At 36.3% G+C, this 22880-nt stretch overlaps 2 protein-coding genes across 2 annotated transcripts in view; both read right to left on the reverse strand.

Moving 5' to 3' along the window:
* Nucleotides 1–22880, reverse strand: part of LOC134744406 (mitochondrial glycine transporter B-like) — a 373541-nt gene that overhangs the window by 18186 nt on the left and 332475 nt on the right. The gene's annotated exons all lie outside the window — the stretch shown is intronic.
* Nucleotides 3173–22880, reverse strand: part of LOC134744417 (myophilin-like) — a 29630-nt gene continuing 9922 nt past the window's right edge. The window contains exons 2-4 of the mRNA XM_063678227.1: nt 9654–9790; nt 8033–8237; nt 3173–5132 (exon numbers count right to left, since the gene is read on the reverse strand). Coding sequence (XP_063534297.1) covers nt 4962–5132; nt 8033–8237; nt 9654–9790 — 513 coding nt within the window. The 3' untranslated portion in view covers nt 3173–4961. The remainder of the gene's footprint in view (nt 5133–8032; nt 8238–9653; nt 9791–22880) is intronic.

Below are 22880 nucleotides of genomic sequence, written 5' to 3' on the forward strand. Positions count from 1 at the left end.
AAGTAGGCTTGTTCGAGCTGCTGAGGTGAAAAGGTTTATTCTATCTCCCTATCCTTCTAAGTAGAAAGAAACATAGCAGAAAAAGCCCGGCGAAAGGATAAAAGTATTAATAGTAGATTGTGTTACAAGGGAGCAAAATGACATATTTACGGCGAGGGCGTACATTGAATCCTAAACGAAGCGAAGGATTCTCTAATAGAATCCCGAGAGTAACGAGGGATTCTAAAGTAGAATCCTGAGCGTAGTGAGGGATTCAAGTGTGTTACGCTCAAGATGTAAATAATTTTGCTACCATGTGACACATACTGCTTTTCACATCGCCTATGAGGTAATTATGATGTTTAAAAATATTATTTAAGCTAAAAAAAATGTGCAATTTTTTTTTAATAGTGTCCTAGAACAGAAAAGTGTTACTTTGATCCCTCCTAGCAGGGAAGAAAAGTGCCACTTTGATCCCTCCTAGCAGGGAAGTAAAACCCCTTTTTCGAATTGGTGATGTGAAAAAGTAATACCCTTATAGCAGGGGTTTTCAAAGTGGGGGTCCCTCAGGGGTTCGCCAGCGATTGTAAAGGGGTTTGCGACGGTATCTATAATTAGACTTTCATAAATACAAAGTGGTGGTTTCTTTTTCGTCATGTTGGATAACCCTGCCTTATAGCATTTGGGCAGCATTGTTCCCAGGTAGCAAAGTGACGTCAGCGACGTCATAATGACGTAATTATGGCGTCATAATGACGTCGCTGGCGTCATTATGACGTGGAAATTCTGTTAGGGTTAGGTTCAAGTAATTTGCGTTCTCCCTGAAAAGCGAAAAGGCGCTAGTACCCACTACAGAACTTTGCCAAACTGTGAAGCAGTTTGTTGGCGCAAGTTAAAACACCCTTTCTGGCCTTTCTATAGTTTTTTACATTAATTTCTAATTCTTATTTATCTAACATTCACCCAAGCCAAGCGCCATAATAATGCTGCTTGGTTACCAAACATAAGGACATGTCTACAGCGACTTTAAACATGTTCTCTTCTCGTTCTTGTCGCAAAACAAATACACACAGAAGCAAATGAAAATGGGTGAATTATATAAACTTAGATACAATTTCCGTACAAAGTGTCCCATTATTATATCTCGTGATTGTATTAGCGTGTTCATCGCGTGCTGAATATGGACATCAGCATCTATTGCGCAGTTTGCTTTTTGAAATGATAAGTAGACCATGAACCAATTAATTACTATAGGTACCTACTTAATACCTACTGAACGATAAGGTGTCTGATCTTTTAACCTTTCGTCTTCAAAGACTTTAAAAAATGGGAGATATGGTGTATATGTAGGTACATTGTGATACTTGAAAGTGCTTTTATCACGTGATTAAAGGATGACTCACGTTAGACCGGGCCGGAGCTTCCTTTTCTATGACATGACAGGTGATCACGTGATGCTTTCCATAGAAAACGAAGCGCCGGAAGCTCCGGCCCGGTCACGGCCCGGTCTAACGTGAGTCATCCTTAACATTGCTTGTACCGTGGCGTAGCGTGAACTAATCTAGCCGTGGGCGAAATCGCATCTGCGAGGCCCTTTTCTTTCACTGTGCCCGAAGGGGCCTCGCGCGAGACCCTCTTAAAGCATCGTCGACTATTCGTACAGCGCGCCTTTGAACTGATTCGAAGGGTCCAAGGTGGCATCCAGGTGCTCCTGCCCAAAGGCGACAGCAGTACTCCGTATGGGGTCTGATTTGCGACTTACATAAAATACGTAAATAGCAGTATTTACCCCCGAGTAAAGTATCACCTCCCTTTATTAAGCATACCGAGTTTTTTTGGATACGAGCACAGACTGCTAGACCGCGGGCCAGGAACAGATTTCCATGACCAATCGCCTCCCGGGCGAAAACTCGTATAGTGGTTAACGGCTATGTATGATGAACCCTCGTCATTATGCGTTAGGCGCGGATATATGAAAACATTTACCAAAATGCGTTTTTCCTGCATTGGTTGTCCGCGCATCAGCAACCGAACCGTAAGTAGTTGCGTTTTTTAGTTTTTAGTGAGTTTTATTTTATTTTATTTTTATTCTATTTTATTTTTACCGTATTTCTTTTTATGTTTTATTGTATTGTATGTATTATGTAATGGGTCTATTGCCTGAATAAAGAAACATTCATTCATTCATTCATAGGCCTACGATGGTTATGTGAGACTCCCATAGAGGCTAAATGAGGCCCATATGATTTACCCACTAAACCGCCTCTTTGCCGCCTCAGGGCTACCTATATGGCGAGGCCACAGGAACGCCGAAGTACTCTTCCGCAACCTCGCCTAATAATTATACCCTGGCCCGACCTCATAATAATAAGAATTCATTTCTTAGTGCTAACAATTAGCGAAACCAATCCTATGAATTCTTGCCGCATAGTAGTTGCAGCTGTACAAGCTATCTGGGGCTGCATGGATTTATAACAGCTACGAGTTATAATTTTATAGACCTATACATTATCTAATTTTAATAGACCTATATATTCAATGTCAACTATTTTTAATTATTCTCTACAATTTTTTTTGACTTTCAAAAAGTGTTCTGTATGAATCTATTTTGAATAAAAATATTATGATTATATGATTATGATTATGACAGCCGTTAGCAGGGCTGTTAGATGTCCTGCCTGAAAGAGTGTCCCACTGCTGGGCAAAGGCCACCATTTGGCACTATCTGAAGGGTACACGGAGCTCTTAATGAATTATTAGTATTATTACTTATATCTTCTGTTACCACTGTCTATAATATATTAACACAAATTTTTAACTTCTAACTAGATAGCGATGCACGGCGGGTTGAATTGTGTACCCTTATAATAACTTCTAGGTAAAACCATTTCATTGAAAAGAAATTTCATGCCGATATGGCCACTTTCTAAAGCCACTATTAATTAGTCAGTCAGCTGTTCAACTTATTATAATTGGCTATTTTACATAATATTTCTATAAAATCGCATTGAGAGGCTGAGGTGGACAGATATATTAGTTCATTAGTCTTTCAACTCAAACCATGGCAATATTGTGTCGAGTCACTGTCGACAGATAAGTATATCTGAACTACGAGCTAAGAACGAACTTACTAAGAACTAAGAATGAACTAATGTTTTATATGGGAATATTATAAAACAAGTTAAACACAATATACTTTAAGTACTTATTTATTCCACGTACTGCATACAGCTATGTAGTATATGTTAAGATGAAACTTAGCCTAACGTCTTCCAGTACGCAATACGAAAATATATAGAAGAATGTCCATAAAAAAATATTAATCACAGTATGTACTAATGTAGGTACTTATTAATAAGTCTAAATTGTGGAATGATTACTTGATATAATTAATAAATAAACAAGGAAACCCTGATATACGTATAAAGTCAATTTATAAATTTTATAGACAACATTTCAATAGTTTTTGGCTCCTTCGGAGCTAGAAGGCACATTCAATAAATGCAAAGTTCAATTTATTATACTTTTAAAGTTATTGTATTGTAATCGAAAACTTAAATGGAAAAATATGTTACATTATTTAATTATTAAGTCAAAAGCTAAGCCAATTTAAAATGTCTTAAATTCGTATATAGTAGTCAAAGTCAGATTTAACAAAAGATCTCAACAAATACACCTACCTATGGTATAAAAATAATCCACAAAATGGAATGACTTCGGAATGATAAAACGCTTAAAAAATAGAATGTCAATTTGTAACCGAAATTCAGTTTTCAAACACGTAGAGATTCTAAGTCGAGATTTTAGAGAAACGCCAAAAATGGTCCACTGTCAAGTCTTCTAAGACAACATTTTGTTTACTAATTTAACTAGTCTATTAATGAAATCTCTAGTGCAATTAATTTGTGGCTTGTTACATTATGAATTGTATGTATGGTGTATGAAAGGATGATTAGCTTTAAGGTTACGAATTATGTTCAGCGTTTCAGTTTGAATATAAGTTTGAAGAAAACTTTTCACATGAGTTGAAACGCGGTGACGTATTTTCTAGAAGTTCTTATGTACATAAAAACATTTAAAATTAGCACACTATTATGATATAAGTATTACAACGGCCCCGCGTGATTGAATAATTCGTTATTTTGTAATCAAGAACTCTTTGGGTTGTAGATATTACTTAGTCATAATAATAGGGTCTATCGCGAAACAAGAAAATCGAAATTCCGTTATCTAACATCTCTGTCACTCTTGCATATTTGAGCGATAAAGTGGCAGATAGCGAAATTTCGGATTCGCGTTTCTCGGTAGGTCCTCTGTTTTAAACAAACCGCCTTGATGCATCAATGTCATATTTTATTATCTCTGAAAACTTGGCAAAAACCTGTTCATATATCATATAAATAACGAATTATTCAATCACGCGGGGCCGTTGTAATACTTTTATATCATATTCTTAGTGTTAATCTTGTCATTACTCGCACACAAGTGCCATTTATGTAAATGTATAATAGGTATACATATCGTAGATGATGCATTTTGAACGAATCGAGTTCCATGGAAAATAATGCGTCAGCTGAGTCTTAATGCTAATCATCCTTTAGATATAAATAGCTTAAGAGTTTATAATATATGGTAAAACGTTTGTTATGCAAAAACGTTAATTTAGGCAATTTTTTTTTACTTTGATCTGGAAGATAACTGACCGAGCCAAAATTTGGAGCTCGTTTGCGTAGGGGTTAGTATACCATTTCGAAGTACTTTTGCGGCTCTTCAAGTTTCCCAAAGAATTAATAAATTAAGGTATCAACTCCGATTGGCACTTTATCTCAAACCTGCCGACCCCTGGACACCAGCGGATCCCGCAGGCTCTTTTAGGATGCAGCCGAGAGTACACTAGGAAAAGTCTAGATAATTTGTAGGCTATATACCTAAATTAACCCTATAAGTAATCCGTTTTACCACATAAACAACTTGTTAACTGCCTACATATGCCTCGTGTTCCCGAAGTTGATGCCGCTCTGCGTGGCGCCCTTGTTCGAGCCGTACTGTAGCGATATGACCCCCTGGCCGGCCCTCAGCTGCTCCTCTGAGAAGTTTCTCACGTTCTTCTCGGACTCTTTGGGCCCGATGGACGGTTTGCCGTAGTTGTGGGCCTGGATACGAGAAAAGAAAAATTAAACACATTATACCTATATTATACGATCTGTCTGATGGGCTAGTTGGTAGTGACCCTGCCTATGAAGACGAAGAAATCCCGGTAAGGGCATTTATTTGTGTGACGAGCACGGATATTTGTTACGGAGACATGGGTGTTTTCTATGTATTTAAGAACTTATAAATATTTATATATAGTTGTCTAAGTACTTACAACACAAGCCAGGTTGGGCTTAGTCAATTTGTGTTATATTATTTATTTTTCTCAAAGACCAGGCGAATGCGCTTAAATTTTGCTGACGCAGTATACCATTTAGGGTAGGTACCTATAACGCATGGTAAATCAGGAGTTTTCAATTCAAATCACGCGGCCCATGAAAAGGCAGCAGGCGAGCTTGATCCGCTATAAAAGAGTCAAGATATATGAAAATGCTAAATTTTTGGCTTACGTGAATTTATCTAATGTAAGGTGGCCATCTGATAAAAATAGTTTGGAGACCTTTCTAAACTGTGGCAATATCAGTTGTCGAGAAGTCATAAATTTATACACGCTTAAAAAAACCAAAAGTAACCACATTAACCCTTGATCTACAATTTTGAACGCTCCTGATTTAACGTTACGTTAAATTGTATGAAAAAATCGGTTAATAACGAAATATTAACCGAATTTTCATACAAATAAAAACCGGTTTTGCATTCCCTAATCGGATGTCGGATAAGGCGCCTATGACAAAAACAGCTGCAGGAGAGTGCCATTGGCATTGTCCGCGTGATAATGATTTATTAAATGCAATACCTATATAAATACAGAGAAACACATATATCTTACATTTTACTTCCTTCCGACAATGTGAAAACGCTCTTAAACTAGTGATGTTGATTAGTACTCCAGCTAACTCGTGACGTTATGTTTGCCTCATGCATAAAGGAAACTCCTCGCATACTCATTATTTATTTTGCACAAGCTGATTGCGAATGCTTAGTGAGTGCAGGCGAATCTTAAGTCTAGGCTAACCATCAGTGAAACTCTGACATCTTCATTTCACTAACCCGGGGTTAACCGGTTAAACTTGGAGTTACCATGGTTACCAGTACAAGTTGACACTTGGTTAACGGTTTAACCGGATAACCCCGGGTTAGTGGGATGTTGCAAGTGGCGCTAAGTATATTACCAAAGATAGATATAACTCCGTAATAGATGGATACAGTCTAAGAAAAAAATGTCCCTCGAAAATCACGAAAATTTGATTCTCGATCAGATGGCGCCACTAGTTTTAGCCTACTCTCGTATAGATGGCGTTGATCGTTTCGTTTGTTATTTATAGTTTTAACGCATATCAGTGAAAGAACATGGGTCAAAATCATATAAAAATAATTAATGCAAATAAAAAAATCATTTATCTATATTGAAATACATTTTAAGTTTTAACGTATTTTTATAAATCTTCATTTTTAGTTTTAAAGTATGTTGATAGATGACAGTGAATTTACTGTGGTTACAAAATTTACTATGACAGTACCGCTCTATCTTATTATATCCTCTTTGATATTACCGTAGAATGCAGCCTAAATTATAAGAAAATAAAACAAATCTTGTTTAAAGTTAGAATTCTAGTCTATATAGTCAGCCGGTAGGCTTTAGTTCCATTGTGAAAGTTAAAATATGCTCCACGGGTACCGGGTAAGAACGTCTGGACACTTGACAGACAGATGCATACAAATTTCTTTCTTTATTTTTTCTATTTTCTTTTCATGTAGGTACCTACGGGACCCTAAAATTCATGCATTTAAGAGTTAACTACTAATCGGAGAGATGGTTAACAAGAGCTAACGTGATCACACTTATGCGGATCCGCACGCCGCTCAGTTGTGTGAGCGAGACAGCACATGTCTCGCTCGCACACCGCAAGCCTGCGGATCCGTATCCAATGCGAACACCGCCTAAGAGTTCGGTTTGCCTGCGCTCAGTAAGCGATTGGAATAACATTTCAGGGCAGGTCTAAATGCAAATAACGGTTAAGTTAACGAGAATTTGCAAAGTAAACACATGACCTTTTCTCAGTAATGGTATTAGGTTGCTATACCGACGTGGGTCACTTGGGGAAATCGGTTGCGTGATTTAATTTTCGGAGTAAAGTAATAAAATATGATAAATTCCATTGCCATTATTTGGAAAATATCGGGTATTTTCTTTCTGAAATTAGGTAGTTATAAAGTTATAAGAAACATAAGGTAAAGAAAGATTAAAAGTCAAATTCTCATGCCATTTTCCTCAATTCCTCCTTCTGACATTACTACAGACAGGGATATAAAAAAGGCTACAAGAGAATCTACTGTGCTTTCTTACCATGTGAGCAAGAAGTAGTACGGCGGTAATTGATGATCACGGAGTTGAGGTACTGACGCTCCCATAAGTCCACCATCTGGAAAGCCTCTTCAACAGGCACGCCGAGCCACAATTTTATATTTTTATACTACCTATCTAACTAGGTAAGTTTACCTTTCTCCAAAGATACTGCAAGTAATTGACCACAGAGTTAAGGTTCTGTTGTTCCACTAGTCTACCTCCTAAAACATCACTTGAGCAGGCACGCAAAACTACCATGTCACTTGAGGTTCACATTTCCGCCAAGTGACTGCAAGAGGATGACCACAAAGTTGAGGTTCTGTCGCTCCCAAAAATTTACCGTCTAAAAGATCTGAGAGCAGGCACGCCGAGCAACATATGAATATTCTTCATACTGTGCAACTAGATGTCGCTAGCCAAGTGACCGCAGACAGTTGCCATGGAGTTGAGATTCTGTTGCTCCCACACAAAGCCACTCCACACACACACAGGCACCCCAAGCTATTTTACTCTTATTCATACATGCTTAACTAGATGTCGCTATAGGCTTACCTTTCTGCCAAGTGACTGCAAGCAAATCACCACGGAGTTGAGGTTCTGTCGCTCCCACAAGTCGACTGTCTGGAAGGTTTCCTGAGCAGGTACTCCGAGCTGTCTCGCGGCCTCCAGGAAGGCGTTTATGTTCTCCATGCATTTGAACGCCATCTTTGACTCGTTGATCTTCTTAACTTGGCCCGGCTGGATGTTGTTGACTAGCCTGGAGTGTGACGTTTTGATTGATTAGAAATAAGCATAAGTAGTTATCGAATTCGCATTTAACATTATTTAGTAGTAGTAGTAGTAAAACTCTTTATTGTCCAAAAATAAACATAAAACAAGAGAAAAACGCATCATTTGTACAAAGGCGAACTTATCCCTTCAGGGATCTCTTCCAGTTAACCTTTGAGTTTTGTTTATTTACCTACTTATCGTAAAATAAGTACTAGACACGAGTAAAATACTGCTGTATCAACATCAAGCCCTTAAGACTCCTCTGTCCGTCTGTCTGTCTGTCCGTCTGTCTGTCTCCAGGCTGTATGTCATGAACCGTGATAGGTGGTAGCTAGACAGTTGAAATCGTCACAGATGATGTATTTCTGTTGTCGCTATAACAACAAATACTAAAAAGTACGAAACCCTCGGTATTCGAGTCCGACTCACACTTGTCCGGTTTTTACAAGCTTTTATTTAACTTGCAATGTTTGTTTGTAATATGTTTGTTCAGGGGTCCCTTTGTTTGACATAATTATTGAAAGTCATAGATAATGTAATGATTGTCAGATTGTCATTAATCATAATTCTGAAACCATTAACTTTTCAGGATTTTCGTAAGGTTATCCTATAGATTGGTTAGGTTAGGTTTGGTTTGATTTATGGCAATCCTGAAAAGTTACGCGTTTCTGAGAAAAAACAGATTATCTATGACTAACGAAAATGTGGACAAACAATAATACTAACAATACATTACGACTTAAAACTTTATGGGAAACAATAGAGACCCGTTTGTTCACCATGTTGCGATTGTTGCATTGTCACCTAATGCAATATTATGGTACCATCGAGCTGATCTGATGATGGACACAGGAGGTTGCTATAGGATAAAAACTCTGTGATAAAAAAAATCGGCTTGTTAAATTTGTCTCGATGAGTATTAGTTGCCTGTTGAAATAAAAGACCAGGGGCCCGTTTCTCAAAAGCTTGTAAAAACTTGTAATACAAGGGAAGTCCCTTTCTAACAAAAGCTGTCAAAATGTGATCCGCTTGTATTACAAGTTACAAGCTTTTGAGAAACGGGCCCCAGGGCCCAGGCCACGAGAATTTTTTTGTATTAAAAATATTTTTTGTTGCATTAAACCTGTCCGGTGGAATTATTGAAGAAATATAATTTGCGTCAATCTCCCAGGCAAGGTACATAGAATGCCGGATCGGTGGTAAGGTACGAGAACTATAATCTGTTGGTTTAGGCCCTTGGGACGCTTGGAAATGCAGAGGTTATACATGCGCATTGCCAATCCATTCGATGGTTGTTTTGTCTCTCAACAACCGTCACCTGAGTACCTCTTGTCCAAAAGCACATATTTTATCTCTCATTCTGACTTATTTATTGTTAACATATACACAAAAACATTCTTACTTGCAAAGCAGGGTCCCGTCCTTGAGTATTTCGTAGAAGTTGTCCATGTCCCCGGACACGTTCTCTGGCTCGCCCGTGATCGCCCGGATCCATTCCAGGCATTCCTGCGCGAGTTCCTCGCTGTATTTGCTGTTGATCTGAAATAAACATACGTATATCTTAAACAATAACTCAATAGGCAGCAGAAAAGCTTTAGGTATACAATCATGTCTGGACCTATTTCTCACTACAAGTTGACAGATTTGTCCGCCAGACACGACTGGCGGAAACATCAGTACGTGTGTCCCTGACGAAAAGCGAAGGGTAATAAAAGGTAAATATCTGGGAATACCTATTTTTAAGGATGACTCACGGCTAGAACGGTCCGAGTCCGGGCACGTCAGTTTTCTATAGAATCGCCGATCAACCGTCATAGGAAACAAAGTGTCGAACACTGCCCGGACTTGGACCGTTCTGGCGTGAGTCATCCTTTATCTTGATTATCTATAAGGCCGGCGAGATCAAAACTAAGGGTAGAGTATTAATTTCCCCGTGTCATCTGTCCTCTGTCAGAAACAGTAAAGAAATAGGAGCTTTCCATCAGTCATTTACAAGAGGCTACTCTCATAATACTTCTAATGCTATTATAACCTGAAATAGATATCATAGACTAAAGAAAGAGTGACCAAGTCCACCGGTGGCCGAGGCGGGAATCGAACCCGCGTCTTCAACTTACGCGGCACGCGGCTAACGTCCTGACCACTGGTACCCGTCCCAAATTCTCTGGTGTATGTTATCCTCTGAAAGGCTAGGCGCCTTTGACCAGCGAGCAGTACGTGCTTGCGCCTCCTATACGAATCCTTTACTGGATTACGGTATAGCGAGAGACATTGTGCTGCCATATTTCATTATATAATTTTAGTTGTTCCCGAGTTCAAATGCTATTTTTATAGGAAGTAAGAAGAAATGTTATGCTGGGTATAAAAATTTAATCATTTCAGACTAAAACTTGATTTAATATTTTCAAGTAGTATTCGAAGAAAGGACTAATTGTGGAATGCCCGGTGACTGTGTAGCATACCGCTAGCAATTATCCATACACCGAATTGACCAAATAAAATTAATTTAGAGAAACATAATGTTATCGTAATGGAATAAATAAATAAATAATGTTTCAATGGCAAAATTACATATTTTATATGTTTATGGTTCTTAGTTCTTACAAAACAAAATGTGTTTTCAGACTAGTTTCCTGTAGGTCGAGACAAATAGGTTATCACAATTTCAAGATAGGTAATATATGATAATTAATACCAATATACAAAACTTCAACTAATAATACAGATGACACAATATTCATCATACTCGTATTGTTGTGGTTCGTACCGTACGTAGCTAATGCAAACACAGTGATGTGTTTAATGTTTATGCAACAATTTAGCTCGGAGCGGAAAGTGAAGGTCATTTTGATAACGCGAGAACGCGACGGTTTTCCGATAAAATATGCGACTGAACTTGTCAATTGTTGCTTAGATGTTATATTAATTAGAAAAGATTGGTAAATGTCAAATAGGCTCCATCATTTGGTAAAAAAACTAATAATATTTTCAACTTGTTCGGCTATTTTAAGAAGTGTGAAGTGGCAATTGGTGTTGTGCAGATCTTACGAATATTTTAGGTTGTGTGTCATGAGGATGGTGTCCTAGGATAGGACCTTTCGAGAATTTATAATGGAAGACGTTCTGGATGATGCCACATCTATAGCGCCAAATTCAACGCGAAATACATTACATTAGAAAAAATAACACATGCGGCTCTTTTGATGAACAATTACGGCTCATATAAATCAAAGATAACCAAAGAAGAAGAACAGAAACTGGTGTTTATTATGCGTTGGTTGCTGTTTTTTTACTGTTATGTGGCTGGCTGTTTTTCTCGAAATGATTCTTACCCCTGACCAACTGACTTAGACTAACCAATTAGTGGTAGGTATGGCAAGTAATTAAGAATAGTACCTATTATAAATTATTAGTCACCTACTCATGCGGCCAGAAAAACAATATATGTCAGGAGTACCTATTCAGGACTGACACATTTAATAAGGGCAAATTAGTGGTCTGAATGTAACTAGCCAAAGTTGTTGAGGTCAGGGCTAATAAAATAAACATCTTGGCCTGTGTTTTCTGTATGAAATTAATTATTATTAAGCGGATTACTTTAGATCAAAGATCCGTAATAGATGGTTACAGTCTAAGGAAAAAACGTGCCTCGAAAATCACGAAAATTTGATTCTCGATCAGATGGCGCCACTAGCTTTGGCCTACTTTCGTATAGAGGGCGTTTACGGTTTCGTTTGTTATTTATAATTTTAACGCATATCAGTGAAAGAACATGGGTCAAAATCATATAAAAATAATTAATGCAAATAAATAATCATTTATCCATATTTAAATATATTTTAACGTATTTTTATAAATTTTCATTTTTAGTTTTAAAGTATGTCGATAGATGGCAGTGAATTTATAGTGGTTGCAAAATTTACTATGACAGTACCGCTCTATCTTATTATATCCTCTTTGCTTAAATATACCTACTCTATTATTGTTAAATGCTGACTTACCATGTTACCTTAAGGTTAATAAATAAAACTAAAACTAAATTGGTTTATATAAAAAAACAAGTGCGAGTCGGACTCGCGTTCCAAGGGTTCCGTACATTACACAATTTAAACAATGTAATTTTTCCACTTTTAAATTTATTCTAAGCTTCATAGCATCGATCGCAGACGTTTCTGCTTGTTAAAAATTAATTTAAACAATGTATCTTTTATGTGAAAAGTCTTTAAAAAACCCGTAGGGGTCGGATCAAAAACTAAGTAATTAAGTCCGACTCACGCTTGACTGCACATTTCTAATAGGTTTTCCGGTAATCTATAGGTAAAGATCTATTTTGTGTACTTTTTCCAAAAAATTTGACCCAGTAGTTTCGGAGATAAAGGGGGGGAATGGTAATTTTTTGCCTATTTTCTTGAATAACTTCTAAACTATTTACTTTAAAATTATAAAAAAAAGCTCATTCATTTGATATGTAACACGATATAGTTTGACAAACTTTATTTTTTAATTTTCTAATTTACCCCCCAAAAATTGCCCCCGTGTTTAAAATTAATATGTTTACGTAACATGCTTACATGTCCATCTTTGGGTCACAAACTTACATGTGTACCAAATTTCAGTAGTTTCGGAGAAAATAGGCTATGACAGACGGACAGACAGACAGACGCACGAGTGATCCTATAAGGGTTCCGTTTTTTCCTTTTGAGGCACTGAACCCTAAAAAAGTGAACAACTTTCAAAAATAGTCCGATTTCAGTATTATTACTGATCTAAAACATGCAGGACCTACATTTCTACCTCTAACGTTTAGTGCTAATGGTATGATCATACTATTACTTATTCTGTGGTTTCAAAGCCTTCCAGCCGCCCGGTTAGCATGGATTTTGACCTTGATGATTGCGCTGGTTCAATTACACTGATTCTGGTCAGCACCTCGGACAAATCCACACCCGTTTCTTGCACGCAAAGGATCGTAAACTCAAAGGATAAAATATAGATAAATAAAGGCCCTACACACACACCCCCGTGGCGCTTGTGCAGGTCTTCGGTTTGCTCTTAGTGCAATGATGCTTGATAAAATTGTCGTTAAAATCCGCTGTGCAACTTTACTTCACACCAAATACTTAAATAATAAAATTCTTCGGCTTTGTCATAAAATTCACCGCACCAGACCAAAAGTTAACTGCACAGATCACATTTTCTTTTTTCTGTCCTTTCCACGTCTTTTCCCATCAAATTAAAATTGTATTGTTTTGGCTTCCTTGTGTTATGCGCATGCCCCAAACGAGATATATATATAGGATAAAAGGTGAGAATTAAAAAGATGACAAAAGTGACATAAAGAAATAATTTTTAGGATGCGTTCCTTGACGGAGTTGACGCTGACCGCCGTCTACAATACCTATAATTTGAGACGACCCGCCCCAGTCAAGTTTAACATAAATTTTGCTGCATAAGGTATATTCGATTCTCGAATTTCTTGGAATATTACTAGGTCAACGCGTCTTGTAAGGAATTCGTAATTTAAGGAAAACAACACGTTTACAGAAACGTACAGTCACTTTTGTTGTAAATACCAATTTCGGAATGTACATTATAATGTATCCTGTATACACTGCACGTGCGTAGTAGGGCTCCCGGTATCCGTGTTACACGCCGAAACGAATACCCGTGTTCTTAAGCCCGGCGGTACTAAGAACCCGGTTTACACGGAACCGCCGGGATTCGAAAACGTTTCGAAGGAACGTTCCCAAGAAACGTATCTCAGACACGTATCTCCGTTTACACGGGTACTTAAGACCGTTCCGAACGGGTCTGAATACTCCGAACCAGTTTGAGCCAATGTACAATGGTAACAAGGTCCACTTTCCACTATTATTATGTTGACTTCAGATGAATTCGTTTGTCTACGATTTTTAAAGTAAAACTTTTATTCTATCGCCCCAATTTATTAAGTTAACATTAAAACCGCGATTTTAATACCGTAATTCGAATTAATTTCCGAATTTTTTTAGTTAAATGCCTACAATCCGAAAAGTTTCACTTGCATCGTGGTTTCATAAAACCGCACAATTACTTTTTTTTAAATTGTTTTTAACCGTATTGATAAAACATAGGTACTGAGCCATCTTCCTATGTTTAATAGTAGGTATATATAATTTTTATTTTAAACTATTTATATCATTTAATAAAACCGATTGCTTCTAAGCTAATTACATAAATTTGATATCGATCATTGTTTTTTTTTATAATTACATTATGGTATTGTATTTTTTCATTAATAATAGGTGTGCAGACAGAATACAATATTCATTAAAAATAACAGTTTAATTATTTCGTGGTTATTTTTATCTCAGGTGTATTACTGCTTTGCGAAAACAACAAACCTGCCAACGGCGCAAAAAAAGTTAGGTACACAAAAGCGGGATTATCGAGTAATCATGCTCAAATGAAAAGCAGAACTTTACCCAAGAACCATAAAGACCCATACTACCTTGGATAACTTGCGATAATATTGCTAATTACATTAAGATAGGTCTTTAAATTGGTAATCATTCATAATTCACTTTGGTCACTTTCTCACTAGCGTTCAGGTAATAAACTTAAATGGTCCATCCATCCATTGTTTTCCAATATCCTTTTGTTTGTCATCGTCGAAAACATGTAGGTTCCCAAACTATTATCACAAGTGTCACCGCGAATTATAAGCTTTATGTCGTTGTAATAAGGTGCACAAGAAAATGTTTTCCATTGTTTTGTAGCCGCGCCGCACTAAAAAGCGTTTTATTATGGTAAGAGGTACCTAAAGCAAAAACAATTAGAATTTATTGAGACGGTGCAATTTTATCTAGTTGATTTAAAATGTTTATTAATAACTAGCGACCCGCCCCGGCTTCGCATGGAGAGTCAAGCATAATAAAATACATTCTGTAACAAGTATTCACATCGGAAGCCCAATAATACTAAGACTTCCATCCACCTGTCTGTCACCACTCACTAGGCTGTATCTCATGAACCGTGATAGCTAGACAGTTAAAATTTTTACACATGTATTTCTGTTGCCGCTATAACAACTAAAATTTAAAATTAAATTTTGTACGGAACCTTCGGTGGGCGAGTCCGACTCGCACTTGTCCGGTTTTTTTAGAAGTTAATAATGGGTTAATTATTCTTAAAATATAGACAGACAGCCATCGCGCACTTTTTTGTAGACTTTTTTCCACCATACATTGTGTCGTTATATCTCAAATAGATTGGGCAGCGTTACCGATTAAGCTCCTGGCCAGCGTGATTTTTTCTAACTTCATTAGCAAACATCGTCATACTTCTACCAATTTAAACCAAACCTTAACAAAATATACGCATAAACATTCCCAAAGAAAAACTTCATTCATAGGTGAGGTCTGGTTATCGCGAACATACAGACAGACATACGGACGCGGCGGGGGACTTTGTTTTATAAGGTATATGACAAGAAATATAATTTCATATCATGTTCTCAAATTAAACTAAAAATAAAGAAGCAAGTTAAAAAATTTTTTTTTTTATAAATACTTACCTAATGCCAATTTCGAACATTAGTTTGACTTCCTGCCTACATACTGAACTCCATGGTTCTATTTTTTTTTTTAAATAGGAATAGCAGGTTTTTATTTTATTTTATTGCTAACCCGCAACGTAAAAAAAAGTAGCTATTTAAAGTGCTATATAAAATACTACTTTGATAAGAAGCGTGAATACTCGTAATACCTATTGCAAGCAAAAACTACCTGCTCAAGAAAGGGTTTTCTAAACCGTTTATTAAATTTCGACTCTATGACCCCACGGAATAAGGTTAAATATGACAGAAACTCGTCATGAATCGTTTGTCTATTCATTTGTAGCTGGCGTTCGTTCCTTCGCTACTATCGTCAAGGACGTGTCCGGAGCCACGGATAAATAAGATACGTATCTTCGAATACCCGTTTATCCGTGTACACGGGTCTTAACTACACGTTTCTTAATTAAACGTGCGGAACGGGCCAGAAAACCGTTTACGTATTATTCGGAGACGGGTATTCGAAACGTGTAAACGAAACACGGATTCGACCGCGAGCCCTAGTGCGTAGTGACTTTATAGGTCATACTGAACAACTTTTATCATGAAAACCATGTCAAATACGCGAAAAAATTTTAGCTGTTTCATACATTCCGGCTTATGTGATGCCGCTGATTTATATGGGACAGTCAATTTTTTTTTTGCGTTTTCGGCAATGGTCCCATAATAAAAGTAGGTCAGTATGACCTATAAAGTCACTACGAAGAGCGCAACGCAACGCACGCAAAATTTCACCCTATATTTTTAAACATGACTAAGAAACTTGGGTAATTAAACGTGATTTTCATAGACACGACATTAATGACGACATTGCCACACTTTGTCATTACAAATGTCATGCGTAAGACCAAGATAAGTCTGCAACGATATTGATAGCATGCGCAGTGCAAGTGTTATTTATACGTCATAATTTCATAGAAGTTTAACGTTTAAAATAACAAGCACTGCGTGTGCTATTAAAATCGTTGCAGACTTATCATGGTCTAACTCTAGCTTTTTCTGACTCAAATGACGATGTCGCTCGAGTGCAATAAAACTTTCAAAAGTCACCGAAGCTAAAACCTGCTCATTCGAAACCACATTCGCATGTTTGCCTTCGAAATCAAACACTGCAGAGGTGGATGAACCCGCTCGAGTTGCGGCCGTATGGCCATAAACTGAGTTTATGAGCGAAAACCTCTTCGGAATAGAAATATGACCGTGTCAAGTGCAGGGAAATTGGCTAGCCAGAGACAAGTGGGTATAAGGACTGGTAATTTGTGTACTACGGTAGAGGTCACAAACATCTAAGAAGCTAACAATAAGGTCGTGTAAATATATTTTTAGAACGTTAGCTTGCAAAGATGTTTGTGAACTAGTCTGTACAGTTACGTTTTTAATTATCAGTTGTTTTTCTGAGTCTAGTCATACTAAATGACTTTTGGTACAGGACGAACGTTGATTTCGCATAAAATGGCTGTTTCATACGTAAGGCCTTGTTAATGTAATCTAACGCAGTAATGAACAACGCAACTGTGTATGGAAATTTATTATTTATTTTATTTAAACTGTGCACATAAAATAGCAATAAAGTAGTACATATGGCGGACTTCATACCTTCATACCTTAAGGCAAAGTTGTCCAGTCAACGTCTGGGCCAAAAAGATACGTTTTTTAGGTGCAGGCTATATTAATATAACTGATAATATTAAAACGATATCACTACTTAAATAAAATGCTAATTAAAACATATTTAAATCGGGTCTATCGGGAATTCATTTTGTTACTTTTATTTCTGACCTTTCGACGCAGGTTTCACTGGTCGTGCCGTGGCCGCGGATAACTGATGTCTCATAATGAAATCATAAACTCAAACATATACTTTGTGTGATATACTCACACATATACTCACATAAATTTGCTGTCTTTATAATTGAATAGTCTCTGCTAGGAACGTAGGAACAATAGTGCATAGTTAGTTTGTTTTGTTGTTGCTCTTGGTAAACGCGTTCAAAGAATGGGATTGGATTGTTTTTGTACCTTCCTCTAGCTAGTAGGTGTGTATATTCTTCAATTTCTTCTTAGGTACCTACCTACTGTGATTAAGTGAAATTAGTTTGTGAGATTTAGCAATCATAACACCTCTAAGCAAAACCTAGGTAATAAACTATATTAATTTAATCTTAATTTAGTTTTAGTTTAGTTTTAACTTCGTTTTTTTATTTTTATTTTTTTTAGTTAAAAGTCCGTCTAAGCTAACTTAGTTTGGTGGTCATGTTGGCTAATCTATGGTTTCGTTGGCCAATCTGTGGCTTAGTTGGCCAATCTGTGGCCGTCTACCACAACCACTGAGTTATTATTACTATATAGACGACATAAATACCAAACAATGAAATTGTCGCAATCGCAACCTGTACAACGCGACCAAAACGTCGTAAGCGCCGTAAAATTCATGGCGCTTACGCGTTTAGGTCGCGAGATTCACGCTCCGCTTCTATGGTTTGATGCCAAAACGGCAGTTACTCATGACGCAAAATAATGCTTCTCTGTGTCGGTTCTATACGTTAGTAATAATAGTTGAATGACCACAACACTGCTTGCCGTGTTGATCTATATAGAAACAACGTGTCTGTACTTAAAGACAATTTGATGTTTCGTATACAGGGTAAAATTTATTGTGTGCATAAAACTTACATGATTAGCACATTAATAATTACAATTTAATAAATAAATGAAACAATAACATTTGGCGACTTTCGGACTACGGAAACCTAAAAAAGAGAAAATATTTAAAATTTTGACTACGCTGTTAAGGTGTGACATTACTAAAAATTAATTAATCAGCGTGTGACATTTGGACAGACAGACTAGGATGATTTCATAGTTGTTACGACGACAGTAAATAAATAATGATAAGTACATACTTAATGTTCTAATGTTGCATTCAAATATCCGACTATGAAACTAATGAATAAGCATCGCCACAGATGATTCACTGATCTTAGACTGCGTTTTAACGAGCCCAAGGTCACACCATAACAACAAAAATGATGAGATTTTTTTTTAAAAACCCGTTTGAATTTATTTTTAGAACGCGAACCTTTCTGGCAGGGCGCGCGTCGTAACTAAAAAATACTGGCCGTTTCTTCTTTAAAAACATAACAAAATTCTTTTCATGTAAATTTTAATCAATAATAAGGATGAGATTTGGATATCTTGGCAATTTAAACGGTCAATACATTTTGCATTATTATTTACTCAATGATTATTTCATATGACACAATCTAAGGCGCGATCATCATAAAATATCTAGCAATTCACTGAACGATACAGACTAAATTACAATCGTAAGTTGTCAAGGCGTGGCATCCATTAAGGGAGTGGTACAGACAGACAGTCAAACAATGCATTGTGGTACATTTATTGTCACTATACTTGCTATCGTGACGTACATACTTGTATCTATGCAGATACTCGTAGATACAGGGTGAAAAAACGACGTGATAGAAATGAAATGTTATATGTTTGAGTCAATTTAATTTAATTCAACTTTATTTAAGGAGCGTAGATAATTTATTGTTTGTTATTAGTGAGGCGGAAAACGCTAATTTTGAATCACGTTATTCGTGATATCCTGAGACCATGTAAATTTACACTACGAATTGAATGACTAACAGCAAAGCGAGCTAACAAGTTAGACACATAATAGCTCATGTCCTTTAAAGTAAGCGTTATCAATATATGCTGGCTAGAATCTAAATAAAATATTGATACATCGAACGCACATTCGAAAATAAGGCCCACATCCCGTAATAATTGCACGCGCTTGAAATTGTCGCCACTAATTTATGCATGTGGCAACTTAGCGCCAGTTTTAATCGTTTCTAGCATATCGAATGAACATGGCATTCTTGCCGCAGCCACTTGTGTATCATATTAGGTACATCGTATGTTTATCGCTATTTCACTTCTTCGCGGTTAGAATTAGAACTTACATTGAAACTATCTGTATCTTTTTGTTTTAATTTCGGTTGAAGAATATGACGAAAACAAACAAATATGATACTGTGCAATATGAATATAAGGCCCACATGGTACCGGAAACTAAAATAGTAATATTGGAGTGAATTTGGAAACGCTAATTATCTGTCATCGTTTAGACATGATGTAATTATGTGTAGGTATATTGATACATTATGTAATTTTACATTAAGAGGCCGGTGTCGATTTTAGTCGCAAAAACGTAAAATTGATAGATTTAGTCGGTGAAATTGTACACCTTTTGTTACCTAATTGATATAACAAGTACTGGTTTCTATTAGCACGTCTAAGAATCTTGCCTTTTTTCAGATCAATTTTTTGAAAACAGACACTAAATTAGTAATGATTTTTTTTCTGATGGACGTTTAGGTAAACGCGCGTAAAGCACTGATTTTGTCGCTCTTATTTGTAAATTTCATAAAGTTTGGACTGCTAAAAATGGTAAATTTGTATTACACATATTCTGTACTTGGCCTTTATCAGATGACATTTTTGTTATATGACTTAGAGTTCGAGGAAATGAAAGTTAAACGAATTCAATTTTCTCCAGAAATTACTTCAAAACAAATGATTTTTTTTTTTAGTTTATACACTCAAAACACAATTTCTCTGAAAATCGACTTAATTTCAACGTAATTTTACGTTCAACGTAACTATTCTTATACATCAATTTGTATAATTTACCACCATAACTTTTTGATGAATTTTTAAAAACTGCCCCTTCTCTTCATATATTAACGGTGACGCACGCTCGCGACCTCATTATTAAAAGGCAAAATGAGAAGACGTGCTAATAGAAACCAATACTTGTTATTTAGATATTACGTAACAAAACGTGTATAATTTCAACGACTGAATCTATCAATTTTACATTTTTGCTCCAAAATCGACACCGGCCTCTTAACATGGGTTTTACTATCGAATGAGCACAATTGAAATGCGCTTATAGACTAAAGATTAATGCTTACAATTAAGCTTATGATATAAATATAACCAACTGATTTTGTACAATGACTAACTAGCCGAATAGACATGTACATTGTGCTCGTGCTGATGACGTAATCGAGGATTCTTTAAACGTGATTCAGAAACGAGGTCCGACTGAATTTAGGACAAAAAACCTGACTAAAGGTTCGCGCAGTGATTCAAGAAGTGGCGAAATGAAACAGGATTTTTAATTTAAGGTATTGTATTGACAACGAACAAATAATTTATAAGATTTAAACAAGTTTGCAATACCGTAGCAAATGATATAAACGTAATTGACGGTTCAGAAAATACCAAAATTACTAGTAGGTATACGTATAAACGTCAATATAATGGGAATGGAAAGGATCTCAATGGAAAACTTGATATATTGCAAAGTAAACGTCATTAAGTTGTACATGATTTGACCGAAAACTGGAATTATTAATATAATTAATACATGACGGCTTATTTTTGGCTTTTCTGCAGGATCCTATGCTTCATGTGCATAAGGACCCTTCTCAAAGCCACATTTTATCACTCAATTATACACATATTGTGTACCTATATTTTTGAGAGCGTTGTTTTGTTTTGTGAGCATAAAAAGGCGGTATGTAACACTTTGCCTAGATGGGTCGAGCTGATAAGCGAGCTTCATCAATATTCTGAACCGCCGTCTAATTTACGTTTGGAGACAGAGGAAGTGGTTTCTTGTAAACTAAGCAGGCGTCCTCCTTGTGCTATTTCGGCGCACCTGCTTCTATCGGACGTGAATTCCAAGAGGGGACACTAGTGAAACGGTTCACTTTGCATTGTGGTAAAATTTCACGAATTAAAAATAATCGGACTTCTTTCATTGATCATGTTTTTCTAACCAGAAATGTCACATTTGACACTGACAGAATATATCCATAACAAATCCAGATGAAATCCGTTTCTTGTTATTACAAACAGAATATGCCACCAGGATGAAATTTCTGCTCTTCAAAATTAAAGCGTCCATCCTCTGTACAAACACACTCTTTTTATGCTTTTCGCTTATTGTTTCATTTCTCTGTCAAAAAATAATTATTATTTCAGATAAAAGTAGTAATTACTGAATGTAAAAAATTCCGAATACAAATGAATATGTGAGTTCAGGAAATCATAATATTATGAAATAAGTAGGTACGTAACATATCTTTCCATACTCATATCTTAGATATGGATTCAATATTGCATTGCATTGCACAGTCAATGCAATAGGCAATATCATTTAAATAGATATTTATTATCATTCAATGCTTAGAAGCAATGCAAAGCCAAAGGTCGATTATTATACAATCGGTATACGAACATTAGTATGCTATTTAATTAGCTTGAACGATAATATTATCACAACGAATTCATGTTCATAATAGATGTTGCTAACAAGCTTATAATACAATTTTAATAATGAAATGAAATCATTTTTATATAAATTAACCAAATGTACATTGATTAACAAAAATATATTTACTTATTGCAGAATTTATATGTTATACGGGATTATTGGCGTGCATGAAGAATTCGAAACGAATGACAAATTATTATAATGAAAGATACCGTCGTCGTTTTATTTTTCTCTGTGGAATTAGTCATTATCGTGTAAGATGGCTTTCATATTAGTTTGTTACCCATATTTTTATGCCATGTCTCAAACTATGTACATTCGATATGCGAATGTAATTCCAATACAAAAAAAATCGAGATAAAGGTTCTTATATACATAGGTATAATAATTTAATATAAAATGGATAGGATAACAAATATTTTCATGAAACCGCCGCATTTTGCCGATAAGCATACCACCATACCGCATGGAAAATTGGTCGTTAAAATACGTTCGTTATCAACGAGTTCATTCATTCGCTAATCTACACATACCTACACCCGGTCCATTTGTTTCCTTATTACAATGGAATAAGGTGCAAAGTGTATACATATTTTTATAAATTCGGGCTAGTAACCAACGGTCATGGACACAAATAACGATGAGCAATGTCGCCGGACTTAATTACGTCACTGGTA

The sequence above is a fragment of the Cydia strobilella genome, chromosome 9, assembly GCF_947568885.1.
Source record: "Cydia strobilella chromosome 9, ilCydStro3.1, whole genome shotgun sequence".
NCBI classification, from domain to species: Eukaryota; Metazoa; Arthropoda; class Insecta; order Lepidoptera; family Tortricidae; genus Cydia; species Cydia strobilella.